Genomic DNA, 25,091 nt, shown 5'->3' on the forward strand with positions numbered 1-25,091 from the left:
TTTATGGCAGCCAATTACCATCTTCTCTGTCCCCTAATGAGCGCTGCTGATCTCCCATTGTCAGTTTTTGTGACATTTCTGTCACTTGGATATCTGACAGACATCAGTACTATTACTATACTCTTAATGTTTGATATTTTTCTCATATTCTGTACTCATATTTTGGTCATACTATGTATACATTTTTCATTCATTGAAACTGATGACTTGTGTGCAGTTGGTGATACACAATTCAGTTTTAATTAGGTCTTCAGAATGTAAATGTTACTCATAATAATCAAGGAAGTATTTCTGTAAGCTTCCATCATAGTATGTCAAATCTTCTCTGGTATAAATACTCTTTATATACTGAACCAAAACCTTGCTTAAAATTTAGCAAACATAATCAGTGTGTGGTCAGTTCTCACTCCACATGCATAAACTCCTTCTTCCATCTATGGGGAAGCAAATATTTCCATCGTCATACCAAATTTGGGGCAGACTTATTCTGAATTTTAAATTTACTGTGCTAAAAAGTCTATTACTCCAAACTCTAGTCAGCTTGCTTCATTTTCTTGTGGTAAAAACTGTGCTTTATTGGTTACTGCTACTTAATTTTTCCCATTTTTCTTGAGTACAGTAAGTCAGTAAGCAACTGTGATTGTTTCATTATCCACTAGCCTCATTTACAATGTGAGCAGAGAGGCATTCCATTTAACTACCTAAAACACGCGACTTTCCATTTTAATCATTCTCTGGTTTTGCCTCTATTCTATATCTCCTGCAGCATTTTTCCACATACTAGTTTTTCAGTCTCCTTCGTAGAGTGTGAGCTGTTCCATTGAACCCTTTCTGCCAGTGATTTTGCGAAGTCATGTTCACCACAGCGTATGCGACAGACAGCTGCTGGTGTAGGATCATAGAACCATGACGTGGCAAGTGCTTTCGCCTTTGTCACAGCTGGACTATTTACTGTGAAGTAAGTGAAGATAAACAAACACCACCATGCATTCCATTGTGCCCAGTGTATTAGGTCAGAAGTACAGAACATTTTTGAAATATTGGGAGTTTTGGGAACTTTGGAACAACTCAGGTAAGCTCTTCACTATTTTCTTAACACCCACTCATGTTTCTCTGTAATTAAATGTTTCCATTTAGTACATGCCATATTCCTGCATTGGCAAGAACTTGTCAGTGGTATTCTTCACTATTATGTAACAGTTGTTCTGAACTCCAGTGCCAGAATTGATTCCTAAACTCGATTACAACCACCCCAGCCTACATATACAGTGGTGGCTCTTGGGTACCACCCATTGTAAGGTAAGTACTTTCAACACCACAGAAAACAATTATCTTCATTAACAATACAGTATCACGATAGTTTCCAGCACAGTCACACTGAATGTGCTTTGGTAAGTGTCTGCACTGGAATGCAAGATGGCCTAACAGAGATACAGTAGTTACATTTTAGCATAAGAATATGTGTACTATGAATATGATGACATGTGTATCACACCTCTATAAGAAAGATCTGCATTGAACACTGTTACTCACTCCTAATTGCAGACAACCACCATTGCATTCAGTGGGAATATTCTGCATGTGCTGCGTATTTGTTGCCCTTGTGATCATATATTATCAAAGTGAGATAATACACATTAGTATGAAAATTCTAGCATTGTGAAGCATGTATATGACAAATTCCATAACAGATTACAAAACTGTGCTCATAATGCAGATCAACATAAAAGACTGCCATGGGGCTGCCCACAGAAAGCACTGGTTGTTTTCAAATATTTGAGAACATCTAATTTGGAAATATGTGAAGAATAAAGCAGATTAGACACTACTGTCATGGAATGCAGAGCTGCAACATCACCATACCTATGTAGAAGATTGGTCTAAATGTAATGTAATCCACATTTACAATAATGTAGTTTTATGGCTAAGGTAAAGGAAGAAACAATAACTATGTGCTAGGGTGTCCCACGAGGAATGGTCAGTATTCAGGAATGTACTAGAATGATCATTCAAAGGGTATGAGAGGCCAGTGAACATTGGGTCTAAAGTGCACACTTTAAGAGCTATGTGAAGACTTGTTCATCTTCAGTACTATGAAACATCACTTCTACTGAACAAGTGCTCATAGCTCTTAAGGTACACTCTGTTTTGCTGCAGTTGATTGTTCTTGTAATATCACAGAATATTGACCCTTCTTTCTGGGATACCCTATGTAAAATACATGTTGCTCACTTTAATGGTTTTTTTTTTTTTTTTTAAGAAAGTGTGCAGATTTGTGGAGTCCGCATATTTTGTGTAAAGTATCCTTGTGTAATTGTCAGAAGGAAGAGGATCACTCACAAAAAAATTCATTACTTCAAATTTTTCAACACCATTACACATCTTGATGGATTTCTGCTTTAGGAATGACATAACTACATATTTAAAAAGCTTTTAAGTTGAATATCCAACTGGCTGGGTTGGAGATTTTCTCTGCTCAGGGACTGGGTGTTTTTGTCACCATCATCATCATCATCATCATCTCCATTTCCTTCTCATCGACGCACAATTCGCCAAAGCGGCTTCACCTAAAAAGACTTGCACTAGACGATCAGGTCTACGTGCCGGAAGGCCCTCGCCACACGACATCTCATTCAAAATGCTGAGAAAACTCACATGTTTATTACATAAATTTTAACTCACCGCCAAGAAAATGAGATTGTCTATGGTGCATTGGCATTCTTCCCTCTACATTTATTTTAACAAAAACTGAGAAGAAATATGGAGTTCCAGCATAATTTTAAAATCTGGAACATTTTTTGTGTCTCTTGAAAAGTTTAATTTTTTGGACATGTGGGGTTTCTGAAAATTTCCATTCAAGTGTCCCAGTGTATGCCACTCTGTCCAAATGCAGGGTTACTGTTATGAAGGTTAAATCATACCCCCTTACAAGAAGAATGAGAATTATAGCTGTCAGCTAAAGAAAATTGCTTTCAAATAGTAAAACATAACTAACCAAAGGCACATTTGCATCAATAAGCAAAACTGACTTCAGACCCTCTCAAAATTGTGCCATCTTCATTTTTTTCATAGTCTTTACATATAATCTGTGGCAAACCTGTGTGTAACAAATCACATATAAAGTGGAAATGACATTTCACACAAACACTGTTGAAATACAAAACTTATTACCAAAATAAGTACTGTTTCTGTAATCTGTGTGTGGATACAAGAAGTGAAGCAACACTTGGCCACCTGCCCAATATTCACCTAGATCATTAACAAACATTCCAAAAACCTCATTGAAGTACTCTCATGTTTCTCCTCTGTGCTTGCAGTTACACAAAAAACTTTAATGCAAGTATTTCCATATTTTATGTAATCTCCATTTCAGAAATTTATTCTTAAATTACAGAAATAAGAATAACAATCCAATTTAAAATTAGTTTTGTCCATCACCCTCTTTACTTTTCTTTGAGGGAGATTCAAGTTCAACTGTTACAGGTCCATCATTCTCAATGTTCACGGTCATGTAAGCACCAAACTTTCCATCTGAAACAGCAAACCAGTAAAAGTTAAATAACTTAAATTATCAGCATACAACAACTTACTGACGTACAGTGCAATGGAGGTGGATTGGCACATATGCGTAAACCACAATATAGTAACTCAGCTTTTATTTAACACACACACACACACACACACACACACACACACACACACACAGAGAGAGAGAGAGAGAGAGAGAGAGAGAGAGAGAGAGAGAGAGAGAGGGGGGGGGGGGCGGGGCAGCGCATGCGCGCGCTCTCCTCACGTCACTGTGGCTTGACTGGTTGGACTAGACAGCATACAAACTCATTCTTCCCACAGCATCTGATAAAAATGATTGCTTACAAGAAAACAGTATGGATGATTGACTGATCTGGCCTTGTAACATCAACTGAAATGGCCCTGCTGTGCTGGCATTGCGAACAGCTGAAAGCGAAGGCAAACTACAGCCATAATTTTTCCCAAGGGCATGCAGCTTTACTGTATGGTTAAATGATGATAGCATCCTCTTGGGTAACATATTCCGGAGGTAAAATAGTCGCCCATTCAGACCTCCGGGCAGGGACTATTCACGAGGACGTAATTATCAGGAGAAAGAAAACTGGTGTTCTACGTATCGGAGTGTGGAATGTCAGATCCCTTAATCGGGCAGGTAGATTAGAAAATTTAAAAAGAGAAATGGGTAGGTTACAGTTAGACATAGTGGGAATTAGTGAATTTCAGTGGCAGGAGGAACAAGACTTCTGGTTACATGAATACAGGATTATAAATACAAAATCAAATATGGGTAACGCAGGTGTAGGTTTATTAAAGAATAAAAAATACGAGTGTGGGTAAGCTACTACTAACAGCACAGTGAACACATTATTGTAGCCAAGACTGACACAATGCCCTCATCTACCACAGTAGTACAAGTTCATCAGCCAACTAGCTCTGCAGATGGCAAAGAGATTGATGAAATGTATGATGAAATCGAAGAAATTATTCAGATAGTGAAGGGAGACAAAAATTTAATAGTCATGGGGGAGTGGAATTCGATAGAAGGAAAAGTAGTAGGTGAATATGGAATGGGGGAAGGAATAAAAGAGGAAGCCACCTGGTAGAATTTTGCACAGGCTCATGGCTCAAGGCTCATGAAAGATGCCTGGAGACATTGGAAGGTTTCAGATAGATTATATAACGGTAAGACAGAGATTCAGGAAACAGGTTTCAAATTTTAAGACATTTCCAAAGGCAGATAGGGACTCTGACCACAATCTATTGGTGAGGAACTGTAGATTAAAACTGAAGAAACTGGAAAAAAGATGGGAATTTAAGGAGATGGGAACTGGGTAAATTGAAAGAACCAGAGGTTGTAGAGAGTACAAAAGCGAGCATTAGGGTACGATTGACAAGAACGGGGGAAAGAAATACAGTAGAAGAATGGGTAGCTTTGAAGGATGAAATAGTAAAGGCAGCAAAGGATCAAGTAGGTAAAAAGACGAGGGCTAGTAGAAATCTGTGGGTAACAGAAGAAATATTGAATTTAATTGATGAATACAGAAAATATAAAAATGCAGTAAATGAAGCAGACAAATGTCTCAAAAATGAGATCAAGTGCAAGATGGCTAAGCACGGATGGCTAAGCACGGATGGCTAGAGGACAAATGTAAGGATGTAGAGGCATACATCACTAGAGGTAAGCTAGGTACTGCCTACAAGAAAATTAGAGAGACCTTTGGAGAAAAGACAACCTTTTTGTACGAATATCAAGAGCTCAGATGGAAAACCAGTTCTAAGCAAAGAAGGGAAAGTGGAAAGGTGGAAGGAGTGTATAGAGGGTCTATACAAGGGCAATGTACTTGAGAACAATTTTATGGAAATGGAAGAGGATGTAGATGAAGATGAAATGGGAGATATGATACTGCGTGAAGAGTTTAACAGAGCACTGAAAGACCTAATTCGAAACAAAGCCCCGGGTGTAGACAACATTCCATTAGAACCACTGACAGCCTTGGCAGAGCCAGCACTGACAAAACTCTACCTTCTGGTGAGCTAGATGTATGAGACAAGCGAAATACCCTCAGACTTCAAGAAGAATATAATAATCCCAATCCCAAAGAAAGCAGGTGTTGACAGGTGTGAAAATTACCGAGGTATCGGTTTAATAAGTCACGGCTGCAAAATACTAACACAAATTCTTTACAGGCAAATGGAAAAACTGGTAGAAGCCGACCTTGGGGCAGATCAGTTTTGATTCCGTAGAAATGTTGGAACATATAACTAGTCTTAGAAGATAGATTAAGGAAAGGCAAACCTACATTTCTAGTATTTGTAGACATAGAGAAAGCTTTTGACAATGTTGACTGGAATACTCTCTTTCAGATTCTGAAGGTGCCAAGGGTCAAATACAGGGAACGAAAGTCTAGTTACAATTTGTACAGAAAACAGATGGCAGTCATAAGAGTAAAGGGGCATGAAAGGGAAGCAGTGGTTGGGAAGGGAGTGAGACAGGGTTGCAGCCTTTCGCCGATGTTATTCAATCTGTATATTGAGTAAGCAGTAATGGAAACAAAAGAAAAATTCAGAGTAGGAATTAAAAGTAGGAATTAAAATCCATGGAGAAGAAATGAAAGCTCTGAGGTTTGCTGATGACATTGTAATTTTGACAGAGACAGCAAAGGACATGGAAGAGCAGTTGAACGGGATGGACAATGTCTTGAAATGAACATCAACAAAAGCAAAACAAGGATAATGGAATGTATTCGAATTAAATCAGGTGATGCTGAGGGGATTAGATTAGGCAATGAGATGCTTAAAGTAGTAAAGGAGTTTTGCTATTTGAGGAGCAAAATAACTGATGATGGTCGAAGTAGAGAGGATATAAAATGTATACTGGCAATGGCAAGGAAAGCGTTTCTGAATAAGAGAAATCTATTAACATCGAGTATAGATTTAAGTGTCCGGAAGTGTTTTCTAAAAGTAATTGTATGGAGTTTAGCCATGTATGGATGTTAAACATGGACGATAAATAGTTTGGACAAGAAGAGAATAGAAGCCTTAGAAATGTGGTGCTACAGGAGAATGCTGAAGATTAGATGGGTAGATCACATAACTAACGAGGAGGTACTGAATAGAATTGGGGAGAAGAGAAATTTGTGGCACAACTTGACTAGAAGAAGGGATCGGTTCGTAGGACATGTTCTTGAGGCACCAAGGGATCACCAGGTTAGTATTAGAGGGCAGTGTGGAGGGTAAAATCGTAGAGGAAGATCAAGAGATGAACACACTAAGAAGATTCAGAAGGCTGTAGGATGCAGTAGGTACTGGGACATGAAGAAGCTTGCACAGGATAGAGTAGCATGGAGAGCTACATCAAACCAGTCTCTGGACTGAAGACCACGAGAACAACAACAAACTAGAGAACTGTCTTTGTAGCTCACACTTTATTTCTTCGTGGATAACATTTTTCGGGGCAGACTGCCATCATCATACCTAAGGAAAATAACTACTTCTCCTCTTCTGATGAATTTTGAGTTGCATCTGTAGCAGCAGCAATTCAGGACCATTTTTGTAAAAGTGCATATCATGGTCACAGAACTTTATGAAGATCTCCTGTCTTTAATTAACAAAAATGATTACATCTACTAGCCATCTTAAGGTATACAGTGTAGGGTACTCTCCGTAACATTATCATTTGTCCCCTTTCCTCTTTTATTCACAAATGGTATTTGGGAAGAAGGACTTGCTGGTAAGATTACATATAAACCTGAAATTCTCTGATTTTACTGTCGTTGTCATTACACAAGATATATGTGAGAGGAAATGGTATTCCAGATGACTATGATGAACATCATCTCCAGCAGCATTTACTACTGTAGTTTGGTATGCATCTCTCTTATGCTCTCATGCTTGGTAGAAGGGACTGTGATGAAATGAAGTACTCTTCTGGGAACTTTTCCATTTCCTTTAATAAACATAGCTTGTAAGTGTGTCACATAAGCAATACTCAAGACTCGGTTGAAAGGGAATCATACATGCAATCTTTACAATGTAATTACATTTCATTAAATTCTCCTGATGAATTTCACTCTTGCCATCTCCTTTTCTATAACCGCTCCTATGGTTATTCCACTTTAAATCACTCTGACCACATATTCTTTGACATTTAACTATTGCGAGTGCCAACTACTGCAGCATGTGTTGACGCATTGCCCATCTTCCCGTAGTTTGCTACTAGCAATGTGATACAATTGTAGAATCACAAAGCTTCCATTGTTGTCTTATATGATAATTCAGTTATCAAGAATAGTAATCACCTTATAATACTCTCCTTGGGACAGCTGAACTTAAGAATTCCTCAATTCAATCACAAGCTGATCTAATATTCCATAAGCTAGTATTTCATTCACTAGCCACCAATGCCTAACTAATCAACTTTTGAAGGACTAGAAACATCATATCACCCCGGGTGCTGCTGTTTACTGCCCTCTGGATACAGCTTTAAGTGTGTCCATAACACAACAACAGAATGTTGTTGCAATATACAAGGTAGGTCCACAAAGTAAGTTCCATTTCGTTTGTATAAAACAAACATGTACAGATACAGAAAAAATATTTGTTGTATAAAAATCTACAAATGTTAAATACTTTTATACACAGCTTCCAAAATTTTGTAGACACTTGTCACAGCGTGACCCAAGTTTTGTATGCCTTCTTCATAGAATGTGCCGCATATGTATTCAACCATGTGGTAACATGTTCTTTCAGCTCGTCATCATCATTGAAGTGTTGACCACCAAGGACAGATTTTAGGTGTAAGAAGAGATGAAAGTCACTAGGAGTGTGGTCTGGGACGTACGGAGGATTATCAAACGCATCCCAGTGAAATTCCCGTAAGAGTTGTTTGATCACATTGCCATGTGAGGTCAAACATTATTGTGAAAAAGCAACACCTTTTGACAGTAATCCTCGGTGCTTGTTCTGTATTGCGCAGCACAATTTCTTAATGGTCTCACAGTAACCATGTGCATTGACTGTTTGGCCTCGTGGTAAGAAATCAATCAGCAGAATGCCCCTTTCCTGTCCAAAAAACGGTGCACATGACTTTTCGAGGTGTCAAGATTTGTTTAGGCTTAATCTTCATTGGGGATTATGTGTGCCTCCATTCCATTGATTGCCATTTTGTTCCAGGGGTGTTGTACGATACCCAAGTTTCACCCCCAGTGACTATCCAAGAAAGAAAACCATCGCCTTCTTCACTGTAGAAAAACTGAAGTGCACTGCCCATCCGTTGTTTTTTGTGTTGTTCAGTAAGAATTTTGGGAACCCAACGTGAGCAAAGTTTTCAAAATTTCAGTTTTTCAGTAACAATTTCATGAATTAGTGATCATGAGATTTGCAGTACTTCCATAGCAAGGGCACTGCCCGTCCATTGTTTTTTGTGTTGTTCAGTAAGAATTCTGGGGACCCAATGTGAGCAAAGTTTTTGAAATTTCAGTTTTTCAGTAACAATTTCATGAATTAGTGATCATGAGATTTGCGGAACTTCCATAGCAAGGGCACTAAGTGTAAACTTACGGTTGTGCTTAATCTCCTCTTCAATTGTGCTTAATCTTCTCTTCAATTGTGTGAACCAGTTCATCAGTAACCACAGACGGGCGTCCACTTCATTCTTCATCGTGCACTTGATCAAGTCCTTCATTGAACTGTCTGACCCATCTTCAAACCATTGAATCACTCATAGCATTTTGTCCGTAAACCTTGCAGATTTGCCAATGAATTTGCTTTGGTTTAACTTTCTTTGCATTAAGGAAATGACTCACAGATCTGATTCCACACATGGTGGCATTTTCCATTACGGCTGACATTACAAAGAAGCACTAAAATGCACAAGTTGGCAGCAGTGATCTGAAAATGGTATACATGTCTTCTCCTTGAGTCAGAGTAACTGCTGCTCATGCTCGGAACTGCGATCATAGCGCTGCCGCGGATGGAAATAGAAATGGAACTTACTTTGTGGACAACTTTCTTAAGTCTCATTATGTCTAGTTGCATTTCCCTTGCTGAGAAATTGATTTTATTTCTTACCCATGTTCACCTATCTCAATACCTGTCATTTTGGCCTTTGTGTCACAATTGAATATAATAACCAATAGTACTATCTTTCTTGGTGAAACAACTTAGGGAGACAATACAGAAGGCTATTTCAGACTTCTCTCTGTTGTCCTATGACTTGGTAAAAACGATCACTGAGTTGAATGCATTCTCCAGCAGCAATTTTCTAGGAGTCATATTGAACCCTGGTGTCTCTTCCAGTCATTCACAACCTTGCTTGCCACATATATTACGAAAGTCTATTGTACAATCTCCTGGAATTTTATTCCCTTTTTCAATCTCAAAGATGAATCTTTGTTGTTGATTGCACAGATAATCAGATTAGATTAGATTAATACTAGTTCCATGGATCACGAATACGATATTTCGTAATGATGTGGAACGAGTCGAATTTTCCAATACATGACATAATTAGGTTAATTTAACAACATACTTAAGTTAATATAACAATTTTATTTTTTTTGTGTTTTTTTGTTTTTCTTTATTTTTTATTTTTATTTTTTTAATTTTTTTAATAATTTTGTTTTGTTTTTTTTTTCTTTTTTTTCTTAATTTATATCTAAAAATTCCTCTATGGAGTAGAAGGAGTTGTCATTCAGAAATTCTTTTAATTTCTTCTTAAATACTTGTTGGTTATCTGTCAGACTTTTGATACTATTTGGTAAGTGACCAAAGACTTTAGTGCCAGTATAATTCACCCCTTTCTGTGCCAAAGTTAGATTTAATCTTGAATAGTGAAGATCGTCCTTTCTCGTAGTATTGTAGTTATGCACACTGCTATTACTTTTGAATTGGGTTTGGTTGTTAATAACAAATTTCATAAGAGAGTATATATACTGAGAAGCTACTGTGAATATTCCTAGATCCTTAAATAAATGTCTGCAGGATGATCCTGGGTGGACTCCAGCTATTATTCTGATTACACACTTTTGTGCAATAAATACTTTATTCCTCAGTGATGAATTACCCCAAAATATGATGCCATATGAAAGCAATGAGTGAAAATAGGCGTAGTAAGCTAATTTACTAAGATGTTTATCACCAAAATTTGCAATGACCCTTATTGCATAAGTAGCTGAACTCAAACATTTCAGCAGATCATCAATGTGTTTCTTCCAATTTAATCTCTCATCAATGGACATACCTAAAAATTTGGAATATTCTACCTTAGCTATATGCTTCTGATTAAGGTCTATATTTATTAATGGCGTCATACCATTCACTGTACGGAACTGTATGTACTGTGTCTTATCAAAATTCAGTGAGAGTCCGTTTACAAGGAACCACTTAGTAATTTTCTGAAAGACAGTATTGACAATTTCATCAGTTAATTCTTGTTTCTCAGGTGTGATTACTATACTTGTATCATCAGCAAAGAGAACTAACTTTGCCTCTTCATGAATACAGAATGGCAAGTCATTAATATATAATAAGAACAACAGAAATATTTTACTGTGTCTACTAAGCAGGATGGTTTTTCTTCCTTTCTTGGTATTTATTTAACCAGTTGTTGTCAACTGATTGTTCTTCAAAATGGAAATATCAGCAAGGCAAACATGATGGTGGCCTACAAACAATAGTCTAGCATCAGGGTCTAAGCCGTTTTCAAGGAGGAACACTGTGAGTTGGATAGTGTTACCCCGAGGTGCAGTAAGCTGACTTTCTTTGAATTGGTGAATGTTATTGCACCAACTGTTCTCCTCATCTCACCTTTACAATTCTACTAGCTGTTGCCAAGCTTGCTCCCAACTGTGTATGAAACTATTGTGGATTTAATATGATCTGTTACAAAGGCTTGTATAAGTCTGGCACCAAGGTATTTATGTTCTGTTTGAGCCAATTCTGTAGGGAACCCTGCCATTAAAAATGTAACCATGGCTCTAATAACCATGTACAGATCTGATCATGTGTATTGAACAGAAATGCTAATGGTTGGTTGGTTGGTTTGAAGATTAAAGGGACCAAACTACTAAGGTCATTGGTCCCTTGTTTCATAAACACACAGAGCATATTGAAACCATCCACCAGTCAGGCTAAGCACTAAAATAATAATTCCGGGGGCAGAAAAGCCCCAAGGTCAATGGTAAGGCAACATAGAAAATGGAGCACAGCAACAAAAACAACTTATAGAAGAAAGGCAGGAAGAATTAAAACTGTACAGCAGAGGACCGTGGCTGGCTGATCACGAAAATAAAAGGATGAGCCAGCCACTCTGCAACATGTTAAAACCTTCAGCCTAAAAGATTAGGGTGGAGTTGAATTACAACACAAAACGAAGTAAAATATACAGCACAAATGAGGGTGACGCAATAAAATTAGATGGACCTATAAACCACGATCTGCCATAGAGACATTGTCACCTAAAAGAGATGATAAATCACCCAGGAGATCTAAATTTCGCCTGAGGGTAGTTAAAAGAGGGCATTCCAACAACATATGGGCCACAGTCATGTTTGCACCACAGCGACAATGACGGGGGTCAAGACCATGCGTCAGCCAAGAGTGACCAATGCGGAGCCTACAGACAACGGCAGAATCCCTGCGAGAGGTCCGCATAGAGGACCCCCACACAGTTGTGGTCTGCTTTACTCGCCGCAGCTTGTTGGGTGCAGACAGAGTGTGCCATTCGTCTCCCCACATCCCAAAGACCCAATGGCGCAACACCTTTCGGAGATCAGCTGCCGGTAGGCCGATCTCCAGCGTCAGCTTGCGGGTAGCCTCTTTGGCTAACTTGTCGTCGAGTTCGTTTCCCGCTATCCCAATGTGTCCCGGGGTCCATATGAACACCACTGAACATCCACACTGTTAAAGAGCATGAACGGACTCCTGGATGGCAACAACAATGGGATGGCGTGGGTAGCATTGGTCAGGAGCCTGCAGACTACTGAGAGAGTCACTGCAAATGACGAAGGACTCTCCAGTGCTGGTACGAATATGCTCAAGGGCACGAAAACTGGCTGTTAGCTCTGCGGTGTAGACACTGCAGCCTTCCGGCAAGGAGCGCTGGTCTACATAGTCCGCATGAGCATAAGCGTACCCCACACGGCCATCAACCATCGAGCCATCGTTATAGACAACCTCCGAGTCACGGGATGCGTCTAGGAGAGCAAGAAACTGGTGGCGCAAGACTGCAGGAGGAACTGAATCTTTTTACCATCGTGAGAGGTCCAGCCGAAGCTGCGGCCAATGAATACACCAAGGTGGTATATGTGGGTGGACCTGGAAAGCAGATGGAAGAGGCAAAGACTCGAGGTCACTAAGGAGTGACCAAACACGGATCCCAATTGTATGTCCTGATTGTGGCCGCCGGTGTGCGATATGGACTGCCGCATTAGTGAAAAGGAGACAGTAGTTAGGGTGACGGGGTGAACAACGGACGTGTGCAGCATAGTCAGCTAAGAGTTGTTGATGCCGGACGCGAAGTGGAGGAACCCCAGCCTCAGCAAGTAGGCTATTAACAGGGCTGGTGCGGAATGCTCCCATCGCCTGTCGAACCCCACAGTGGTGAACGGGGTCCAGCAGTTGCAATGCTGAGGGCGACGCTGAGCCATACGCCACACTCCCATAATTGAGTCAAAGTGAAACCCATGGGCGAGAGCCCACGCTTGCACCTCGCGTATGGCTCCCTGCAACCTACGTTCTGCAACACTAATGGTGGAGGAGCTGAAAAAGATGCAGAAATCGTCAGCATATAACGTGGGTAAGACGGACGACCCTACTGCTGCTGCAAGGCCATTAATGGCCACACGGAAAAGTGGCACGCTCGATACAGAGCCCTGTGGTACGCCATTTTCCTGGACATGAAGGGAACTATGGGATGTGCCAAGTAAAATGCAGAATGTCCGAACAGATAAAAAATTCTGAATAAAAATGGGGAGAGAGCCCCAGAGATCCCACCCGTGCAACGTGGCAAGAATATGGTGCCGCCAAGTCATCTCATATGCTCTGGAGAGGTCGAAAAAGATGGAGACAAGGTGTTGGCACCTGGAAAAAGCAGTGCGGATTGCAGACTCAAGGAAGACCAAAGTATCGGTGGTGGAACGGCCTGGCAGAAGCCGCTCTGGCACGGAGCCAGGAGACCCCGAGACTCGAGGAGCCAACACAGCCGTCGACTCACCACATGTTCTAGTAGCTTGCACAGAGCGTTTGTTAAGCTGATGGGCTGATAGCTATCCACATTAAGCAGGTCCTTACTAGGCTTCAGCACCTGAATGATGGTACTTTCTCGCCACTGTGACGGAAAGACACCATTGCCCCATATGTGGTTGAAGAGGGCAAGAACACATTGCTGACAGTCTGGGGACAGGTGTTTGGGCATCTGATTGTGGATGCCATCTGGCCCAGAGACTGTATCAGGGCACCGTGCCAGGGCGCTTTGGAGTTCCCACGAACTAAACGGGGCATTATGCGCCTCAGGGTGGCGAGAAGCAAAAGAAAGTTGTTTGCCTTCCTCCCGGCGTTTCAACGCACGAAACGCGGGTGGGTAATTCCCCGACGCAGAGGCCCGAACATAGTGCTGAGCGAAATGCTCAGCGATTGCATCGGCATCGGTGCATAGCGCCCCGTGGATGGAAAGCCCTGGGACACCTGTAGAGTGCTGCAATCCGAAGAGGCACCGAATCTTCATCCACACCTGGGAGGGTGAAGTACGGGAACCAATGGTGGAAACGTACCTCTCCCAGCACTCCTGTTTTTGCCTTTTGATGAGCCTCCGGACCTGAGCACGGATACGTTTGAATAAAATGAGGTTCTCCAAAGACGGGTGCTGCTTATGGCGCTGAAGAGTCTGCCGACGCTCTTTAATGGCTTCAGTGACCTCTGGCGACCACCAAGGCACTGACTTTTGCTGGGGGCACCCCAACGAACCAGGAATGGTACGTTCTGCAGCGGAAACAATCGCTGTAGTCAGTGTCACAACCACCACATAGATGTTACCATGGGGGAGAGATTCAACAGTGGCAGCAGAGGAGAACACTTCCCAGTTTGCCTTGCTAAACCCATCGGGGCAAACATTCAGGGGAGCAATGCTGGGGTAGTGAAAGGAAGATGGGAAAATGGTCACTACCACACAAGTCATCATGGACTCTACAGTGGACCGATGGTACAAGCCCTGGGCTGCACAATGACAGATCTATGGCCACGAACATACCATGCGCCACACTGAAATGTGTGGCGACGGCAGTGTTTAAGAGGCAGAGGTCGAGTTGGGAGATGAGATTCTCGACATCTCTGCCTCGGCCAGTAATCTTCGTTCCACCCCACAGGGGATTGTGGGCTTTAAAGTCTCCCAGGAGAAGAAAAGGCGTGGGGAGTTGGGTGACAAGTGCAGCCAATTCGGTCAGGGGGACTGGACCACCTGGAGGGAGATAACCGTCTGCAGTGTCTATGTCCTGGGTAGTCCTTACCCTGACAGCCACAGCTTCCAATGATGTGTGAAAGGGGCACAGGAGCACTATATACAGAGTTAAGGACATACACGCAGGCTCCACCTGACACATTATTGTAAACGCTACAGTTACAGTAATAGCCCCTGTATACACGAAGGACAGGGGTCCGCATTGCCGGGAAACAAGTTTCCTGGAGGGCAATGCAGAAAGCAGGTGTCATGCTTAGAAGCTGACGTAGCTCAGGCAGATGGCTAAAATAACCGCCACAATTCCACTGGAGGATTGTACAAAGCATGTCCTGTAAGGGCATGAAGGCACTGAAAAGGCAAATTACTTCGCAGGGTCACATGCTGCCACCGACTGAGGGACTGATGTCGCAACGTCCATCGTTTCTGAGGAGACGGCGAGATCCAGGTCATCAGGGGAAGCAAAGAGCTCGACCTCATCCTCAGAGGCTGAGTTGACAGGAAGCGGTGGCACAGGAACCACTGGGTCCTTATTCTTCTTAGAGAGCTTCCTCTTCTCTCTCTTGTCTTTGGGAGGAGGGTTCGCATGCTGGGAGGGCTTCCCTGATGTATTGTCAGGAACAGAGGAAGAGAATGAAGCCCTTCGACCAGCAGCTGGTGGTTTCCTCAGCCACTGGCTAGTGTCTTGTGAGACACTGGTAAAGTCCTTGGAAGGGTCTCCCCCAAGGGACCCCTTCCGAACGAGTGAGGCCGGAGGAGGCTGTTGCTTCTCCGGCTGAGTAGTGGAAGATAGAGTGGCCCCTACCAGCGGTGGGGCAGGCGTAACTTGACTGTTCTGTGGGCCAACTGAGAAAGGAGTCTGCAGGCACTGGTGGCGGCAGTGTGACAGCAGCATAACTCCTCAACATAGGTATGGGGTTGAGTCGTTCTAGCTTCTTCTTTGCCTCTTGGTAAGTTAAACGGTCCAGGGTCTTAATTTCTTGTATCTTCCGCTCTCGCTGGTAGACTGCACAGTCTGGCGAGCAGGGAGAATGATGCTCCCCACAGTTAACGCAGGTGGGAGGTGGAGCACATGGAGCAGTGGGATGCAAAGGTCGTCCACAATCTCGACACGTGGGGCTCGCAGTGCATCTGGAGGACATGTGTCCGAACTTCCAGCACTGGAAGCATCGCGTAGGGGGCGGGACATAGGGCTTGACATTGCAGTGGTAGATCATGGCCTTGACCTTCTCGGGCAAGCAGTCGCCCTCAAAGGCCAGGATGAAAGCACCGGTAGCGATCCTATTAACCTTGGGCCCCCAAAAGGCACGACGGACAAAGTGTACACCTCGTCGTGCCAGATTCTCCTGTAGCTCGTCATCAGACTGTAGCAGAAGATCTTTATGAAAGATAATCCCCTAGACCAAATTTAGGGACTTATGGGGAGTGACATTAACGGGTATGTCACCGAGCTTCTCACAGGCGAGTAATGCTCGTGACTGTGCAGATGAAGCTGCTTGTATCAGAATGGCTCTGCTCCTCATTTTGGAAAGAGACGCCACTTCCCCAAACTTATCTTCAAGATTGTTCACAAAGAAGAGAGGCTTAGTCCCCAAAAACGAATCTCCATTGGTTCTGCTGCATACAAGGTATCGCGGGGAATACGGCTCCTGTCTGTCCGCAGCCCTACATCCCTCCCAGGGCGTGGCTAGGGAAGGGAATGATTTGGGGTGATATGTCACAGCGTTAAAGTCTACCTTACCACACTTAGAGACGTTGGCGGTCATTCGACCACCAGATTGAGACTTCATCCGCTTCAGTGCAGATCATCCGCCCCGATGCCACCCACTCTGACCAGGGTGTTTTAATACGTCAGAATTTCAAGAAGAAACAACTGGAAGGTCACAGTACTGGAACCTTTTTTTTCCCCTCCACAAATCAAGCTCTGAATAGGGGTGTCCTCCATTTTGATGAGGTCACAGGTCAAAGCTGACAGGTTATCCTCGATGAAGCATGTTATCTAGGATGAAAAGTCATCAACAGATGTAGAACTAATTTTAGGTATGACCCAGGGAAGTGAGTTTGGATCCATGCTGTTCATATCGTAAACTAATGGCCTCGCAGATGAAACTTCATGCAGATGATGCATTTATCTGTAATGAATTACTATCTGAATAAAGCTGCACAAATATTCAGTCAGCTCTTGATAAGATTTCAATGTGGTGTTAAGATTGGCTACTTGCTTTAAATGTTTAGGGATGTAAAATCTTGCACTCCACAAAATGAAAAACTGTATCATATAATTACAGTAGCAGTGAGTCACAGTTTGAAACTATAATCCCAGTTAAATACCTGGGTGCAACAATTTTTAGGAATGCGAAAGAGAACAGTCACATAGGCTCAGTTGCAGGCAAGGGAAGAGAGAGACTGTGGCTCATTGTTAAGAATACGTTAAGCCTAGTGGTCTAGCGGTAAAGCGCATGCCTTAAAATTGAAACATCACAGAATTGAATGCTGAGAAGTATCAGTCTGCCTTTAATCTAGCCTTCACCTCTCAATGATGTGAGGAGTCGCCAGGAATGATATGTTTGGATTCCTTATTGAACTGTTGGTCCCCATTCCTTGGATAGCTGGGGTATATCCCCTTTCTCTGGATGGATAGCTGATGTAATCACAGACATGCAATTCACCGAAGTGGTGTCCAATTGACAGACCTGCACTCACCCATTGAGTCACATGCAATTACTACTATAGGTAGAATATGAGGGTGTATTCAAGTTATAATACCTCTGACTCCCCCCCCCCCCCCACACACACACACACAAATTAATGATACAGAAACTGTGAAACTTGTGTCACTTCTCTCCGTAATCTCCCTATAGCTGTACACATTTTTCACAATGTCGACACCATGATCCACAGTTGCTGCAAGCACTTCTTTAGGAGTCTGGTGTGACCACGAAAATCTCTGAAGAAACAGTGGCACAGCTAGTGAATGTGTGACTATTAAAAGTGTTCTTAATAGTTGGAAACAGCCAAAAGCCACTAGGAACCATGTCAGGAGAGTAAGGAGCATGAGAAATCACTTCAAAGTTTCTGTTGCAAAGAAACTACAGCGTCACATTCACCCGATGCACTGGTGCATTGTCTTTGTGAAAGTGCACACAAGTAGCCCTTTCTAGCCTTTTTCATGCACTGCTGGAAGGAGCTGTTGCTTCAAAACATCCCAGTAGGATGCAACTGTCACCTTAATGCTCTTTGGAATGCAATGAGTAAAAATTATGCCATTTCTGCCCCAGTAAATGTTTGCCCTTTCATTCAACTGTCTGGTGCTTCATGTCAGGATTAAAATGGCATCCATGTCTCATCCATTGTCATAATCAACAACAAAACAAAAAAGTCACACTCGTGCAATCATCATGCGTCAATGTTGCCTGGCAACATGACATGCACACATTCTCGTGGTCCTCTGTCAGCATTAGTGGCACCCAACATGGATGACACTTACCACATTTTCAGGTCTTCATGCAACACTGTGCGCACAGACCCCATGGAAATGCCAACACTGAAGGCGATTTGTTCTGCACTGATTCGACAATCCTCCAAAACAACTTTCTCCATTGGCTTGATCATGTCATCAGCTTGGCTAGTGTGAGACCAAGATTGTCTTTTTTTACTGTCACACGATGTTATACCTTCTTTGAACTGTTGCATCTGCGAATGCATATCACACACATCTATGACACCATCACTACATCTCACTCAACTGTTGATGAATTTCAGTTGGTGACACCACACAAATGGAGAAAACAACCATTTTTAGTATAAAAAACAGTCCCTCATTCTAGCCGCTACATTTGTGTGGGCCGTATAGTGCTACCAACTCTGTCACACTTTCACAAGGTGTTATAACTCGAATGCATCTTATACTATGGAAATGCAATCAGTCTACTAGGTACACTGCATACAAAAGGTTCATGTGACCTACGTTAGAATATTGTTTAGGAGTATGAGACCCCTACCAGGTGGTGCTAGCAACGATATTGAATATAAACAATGAAGAGTAGCGCAAACGGTCACCAATTTGTTTGATTGATGGGAGAGGGTTGTGGAAATGCTGAAAGAACTGAATGGCAGACATCTGAAGACAGATGCAAACTATACTGGAACCAAGCATTCCATAAGTTTTCACTTTACAGTGGTTTGCAGAGTGTAGATGTATAAATCGAATGCAGCCTCTCTCTCTCTCTCTCTCTCTCTCTCTCTCTCTCTCTCACTCTCTCACCCCCCCCCCCCCCCCCCCCCCCCGCCCATCTCTGGAAAATGGCAAAGTTATTCACCTTTTACAAAATCATCCTTGTACTGAGTTCTCAGCAGTTTAAGAAATCGGTTATAAAATTCCTCTGAGCTCTCTGCAGGCATTGCACAGTGGAAGTCTAGTTTGTTACCTTTTAGTACATGATACAGTGTGAACTGACTGACACACAAGATTTCTAAGTTTTTATCTCTTACACTTAGATTCCACCTCTTTCCATTGTCATCTTCAAATATTCGAAGATTTAAAAGTTTACGAGCTCTGTAAATTAAAAATGAATGTTACTTCTACAGTTGATTCTTCAACTGGCAAATAATATGTTTTCCAGCTGCAGAGAGAAATTACTCACAGGTACTCCATATCTGCCTCTGTGTCATCTCTTGAAATTCCGACAAGAACACATAATCCTTTTCCTATGGAGCTGATAACCTCTCCATCAACTGAAACATAAAAGTTTTTTTGCAGAAAATAAAACAAACAAATTTTAATTACAATACTGGATCTGGATAGTACAGCACATCTACAATCGAACAGATTAATTAATCAGAGAACTAGGCCTCCAGGGAAAAACGGGAAATGATATAGGGGGATGATAAATATTTACAGAATTATCCACATGGAAGGTTAAAAAGGAAACATTGCTAAGCCATAAACTGAGACAACTTAATCTCTTATTCACAGTCTTCCTCCAATATGTAACTAAGCATATGAGCTTCAATATCCTTTAAATATACATGTCAGTAGTGAATTCAATCCACCTACCTGCATCACAAGCAATCACAAACACAGTATATTGTACAGGAACTGGACTTCATGTAGTGAAAGTGAGGTCAATTTCATCCACCTGATGTCACAGAGGATCAAAATATGTTGCTCAGTTGGAAACCAAGTAAATTGCCACCTACACATATTTTGTATGTACCTAACAAGAGCCACATCTGCTGACAGACTTGGTCAGGGGATTTAGAGCTTGACAGCATAAATTGTATGTTGTTCGTCCCATCCTCTTAAAAGTGCACATCTTTTTTCCACAAAAGGAGCAGATATGAAGTGTGCTGTGCAACGTTCTGAATGCATGTGCAGTGTGAAGACTCATTGTAATTGGAGCTTATGTCTCAACAGACCATGGTGCTTATCACATGCTATGCATCACTTCCCAACACAGTAGCACTCGCTAATTCTTTTTCCAGAATCAAGCTTAGGACAGTTTTCACAGCTGAACAATTCTAACACTTATGAACAGCAGACAACTCATAACTGAAGCAGTGATTTATTCTTCAGACTGACCCAACCACTCTTAACATAGACCAAATCATTTCATGCAAAATAAACCTTCACCCATGTTGTATTTTTCAATGTGTCTCAGACATAAACACTAAGCTACACAATCTTCAATTTGTTACAACCACCATCATTTTGTTTTCACATTTGTTGTCTTCACCAACTAACCAAATTGTCACCTTTCAACCTAACCTCGACCTCAGGCTGCACTACAGATCAGTTTGTCACCACAACCAACATTTCAGGGAGAGAGTCTAATTCCATACATTAGGAACTGCGGTCATTAAGGCATGCCTCCCATACTTCCTAGGACGAAAATACATCGAAAAACAAACACACACACGTTCCACAAAAAGCCTAATGACACTAACGGGTGAAACGTGGGAAATAGGGGGTTTTTGGGTGGGGACAAACTAAATATAAACAAATCTAGACACCCACCCCCATACAAAACCACGCAAAACGACGAAAAAAACCGACATCACAAAACTCCCCAAATACAACTAAACACAATATCATCTGGAATCGAACACTTCCCTTGACCTATATAGCTCAACAGCAGCTCCCGATCTCATAAATTGGGATCGAACACTTCCCTTGACCTATACAACTCAACAGCAGTTCCCGATCCCATAAATTGGGATTGAACACTTCCCTTGACCTATATAGCTCAAAAACATCTCCTGATACCAATACCAATAGCCACACATTGGGATCGAACACTTCCCTTGACCTGTTATCCTTACATCTCCACATACAGCCGTCCCTGGTCCGAGATGCCTCATTTCTTCACGACATACTGAACACTTCACGACTTCATCCAAAACTCCGAATAGTTGAAGAAATTTTTTTTAGAGACAACGCACTGTCCCCCATCATAGCCGACAACCGAAAACTGTTGATCCTGTCAGTCATATCCATACCTACCAAAGACATAAAAAAAAGCAATTTACCAAAATTCACACACGACGCCACACTCGCAAACTAAACCAAAAACATCACGTAACACACCACCACAGAGCACCACCGATCGCATCAAAACGACACCTACAAACACGCCACTCTCACAAACTAAATTCCGCGCCGTCGTGACGTCACACACCACAACAGCCTTACGTCACTGGTCAAAGCCGACGGTTGGGATCGGACGCTTCGGTCGACCCACCACTGCATTTTAGGGTCTAGCGTAGCAGGGGATACAACCCGCCGGCTTTGGACAATGACGTCACAAGTCGCCAGAGAGCAGTTTACCATTTTCGCTTTTGCTGTTATGTTTCAGTTTCGTTTTTTTTACTGATTGCTTAATAAAGTGGATCTGTTTATTCTATCTCGTGAGATTTTTTTTTTTAAAAGCCAAAAAACACTTATCAGCCACTGAAGGGAGCTACAACACTAAGAAGAATCGCTTCTCGATTGGCCACTTGTGACGTCATTGTCCAAAGCCGACGGGTTGTATCCCCTGCTACACTAGTCCCGCATTTTACAATTATCCCAGAAGTTTATGTCTACAGGTAACAGTAATATAAGGGCTACATACTTAATATTTGAATGCTGTTTACGTGGTCTTAAAATAAGCCAAATTTTTAATTAGAGTTAAACAAAACAGTTAACTGATGTGCGTTTGCATGTTGTTACTCTAGTTGATGTATGACAATATTGTTACAAACTTCCCTTGTCGATAAATAATATTCTTTACAAGTCGATTTCACAACGGATTATTTACATAATGTACCTGTTACACTTGCTTTTAATACTCTCTGGATGACAGCCTTCATAATTAACAAGGCCGAGCGACTATATAAAAAAAAAAGTCGCCTTAACTGCTCTGTCAGATTATTCGATGGGATGAGTACAATATTCGTACACTTTCGTTACTCGCTTCCAAGAAAAACTGAACCCGGCTTTCCAGATGATGTAATTTTTGTTCAGATATCAAAGAGCTGAAATGACCAGACAAGTACTTTCCGCGCGTCATGCATTCATTTGCTAGTACACCACTTCGTTGAATGTCGTCTGCTTTGTTTAGCAACAACCACAGAATATCATCATATCAGAAATGCAAAGCCTATCCACAGACATAACTTATGCATGTCTGTGACGACGTTCGTGCAGTATAATTAGCTATGGAGTGAACATTCGAAAGCGCAGAACGAGAATAACTGTCTGCAGCTCATGCCTTTTAATTTTGGGATGGCGCATTTTAGCCTCTATAGCGCTTAGCTTATTTTGAGTTCCAAGTCAGGCTCACACACGCAACAAAAGCCATAGCTAGTGGCATTACGCAGTTGCGTCTGTGAACTCCCAGTATTTAGTGGCGCGACTAAGAGACGCAACTTTTGTCATGCCACAAAAAGTTCAATTTGGTTTTACTTTGTTACGCCAGTTTCCTTCCACCCTTTCTTCCTGGTGACAGCATTTCGAATCACGAGCATTCTGTCGCAGTTATCGTCGAGTAATTGCTGCTGTACCGCATTAGATTTCAGTGTATCATTTTATTCCTGAAAGAAAAAAAAATTGAAACAGTGATCGGCACATACACTTCCGCAGCTTCTGGAACTACAAGAACAGCAACCTATGTTTTATTTTCTGCAGCAGTGTGTGTGTGTGTGTGTGTGTGTGTGTGTGTGTGTGTGTTTGCGTGCGGGAGCAATCGCGCGCGCTATGTTTTCAAACCAATGACGTATCCTACAATCTTAAAAGATTTTTGGATAAATAAAATTAATCTATATAACCAAAACAGCGAGTGGTATAAATTTCGTGACTTGTAACATCAAGCATTGTGTAAACTGTGTATTCATATGCAGGATATATATTCGTTATGGTCGTTTCTTGTTTCCAATATTAGTTTATTCCCAAGAATAAGCAGATTTCACTCGGTTAATACTAAGCAGAAATCAAACCTGCATTTCGATCGGATTTCCTTAACTCTTGTGCAAAAAGGTGTGCAGTATACTGCTGCATCCATTTTCAATAAGCTGCCACTCGAATTCAAAAATCTTAGCAGTAATCCACGCGCTTTCAAATCGAAACTGAAGAGTTTCCTAATGGGTCACTCCTTCTATTCTGTCGAGGAGTTCCTTGAAAAATTAAGCTGATTCTTATTGTATTGCTGATGGCGTTTACTTAAACATATGGACTGACGTTTTTCAGGTTCCGTTTGTGCTCTTTCTCACATATATGGATCCATCTATCGTGTATGAAGAACAGAAAAGTGACAAATCCGAATTGTGTATGTGGCTTTGTTCAGTGCAGTGATCGAAATAGTGCAATCAAGATGTATAACGCTGGTACTGAAGGACTTATCTCTGATGTGCTGAAAGAACAACTCGCAATAGCTAAAAAATATATCAATAACATCGAATCGTTAATTAATTCTTTGTTTGTCGATTTTAATCCTTGTGTGAAAAATGTACAAAGTGAAACCTACAACACTCTCAAAGAAACCGTTAATGAAAGTCAAAGTGCTCCAATATCTGCTATTGTTACAAGAAACCCGTTTGCACCCAATGCACAAGAGAAACTCTGACAAATGAAATTAGTGAGAGAAGACGAAACAAAACCAAAAGTTTGTATCTTTGCAGACGGCCGTGGACGAGATTTAGCCACTATTCTTATGAACATGCAATCTAAATTTTCTATTACTGCCACAGTAAAACCCAGAGACCCTTTACAGCAAATAATTAAAGATTTAAACCCTCAATCAAACGATGTTTGTGTAATTATTGCTGGAGCTAATGATATTTATAAAAATGAGTCGAAAAATGCAATCGCAACATTGCGAAATGTACTGGAGAGAATCTCGCCAAGAAAAATAATCGTCGTTAGCATCCCACACAGACATGACGTAATAAACAATTCACAGACAGAATGTTTCAAAAGGTATGCAAGGCATTCAAGGATGTGAAGTTTTTGGACAGTAATTCCGAAGAGAGAAACGAGTTCACTCGACATGGAAAGCACAGGAATTGGCTAGGAATATGTGTACTCACTAAAGGACTATTAGCAGAAACATTCCTCCAATCACACTAAAAGCACCTGTGCCCATTGAAACTGTACCATTGGAAGAAATACAGACAGTGTCGTCAAAATACTCTTTCAAAACTAATGGAACAGCTGAAGGGAAGACTTCATATGCAGCAACACCTGTATGTGAATCAACACAAACACGTCTTTTATACAAAAGCAAGACAGCACCAACAGTTACAACTAAAGTGGGAAAAGTTAGTCCACTACCAACTTGTGAAGCAGCAGTAGCATTTAACGAGGAAGAACGGTCATCAATAGCAGAAACAGCAACACCAACGCCCGCAGGATCAAATGTACAAGATGACAGTGTAGAAACCTCACCAACAGGAGATCCAGCCTCTATGGCAAAAAGGAGCACAGTAGTGACTGCAGCTGCTCCACATATGATGTGCCTGAGATCAAGAAAGTCCTCAGCTGCAAATGGGGATTTTTTATGGTACTGGGGCAGAAGAGGGAAGGTTCCAATCAGAATGTAAGTAATGCAGTTAATAACAACAAATGTGGGTGTTACTA

The 25,091-nt window shown here is 41.6% G+C and overlaps 1 protein-coding gene across 1 annotated transcript; it reads right to left on the reverse strand.

Moving 5' to 3' along the window:
* Nucleotides 1–3,343: 3,343 nt before the first annotated feature.
* Nucleotides 3,344–22,591, reverse strand: LOC126419227 (D-aminoacyl-tRNA deacylase 1). Its single transcript, XM_050086368.1, has 4 exons — nt 22,285–22,591; nt 19,621–19,711; nt 19,297–19,532; nt 3,344–3,531 (listed from the first exon to the last, which is right to left on the reverse strand). The coding sequence occupies exons 1-4, from the start codon at nt 22,325–22,327 to the stop codon at nt 3,422–3,424; spliced, it is 480 nt and encodes a 159-aa protein (XP_049942325.1). The 5' UTR covers nt 22,328–22,591; the 3' UTR covers nt 3,344–3,421.
* Nucleotides 22,592–25,091: the final 2,500 nt, after the last annotated feature.

Source organism: Schistocerca serialis, chromosome 1 (assembly GCF_023864345.2).
Source record: "Schistocerca serialis cubense isolate TAMUIC-IGC-003099 chromosome 1, iqSchSeri2.2, whole genome shotgun sequence".
Classification (NCBI taxonomy): Eukaryota; Metazoa; Arthropoda; class Insecta; order Orthoptera; family Acrididae; genus Schistocerca; species Schistocerca serialis.

Bases quoted from the DNA above. Each gene is read 5' to 3' on its own strand.
- LOC126419227 (XM_050086368.1), bottom strand. From the start codon at position 22,327: ATGAAGGCTGTCATCCAGAGAGTATTAAAAGCAAGTGTAACAG. The intron at 19,712-22,284 runs GTACATTATGTA...TTTATGTTTCAG, and splicing joins ATTAAAAGCAAGTGTAACAG to TTGATGGAGAGGTTATCAGC. The intron at 3,532-19,296 runs GTGAATAACTTT...TTGCTGTTTCAG, and splicing joins CAAGGATGATTTTGTAAAAG to ATGGAAAGTTTGGTGCTTAC.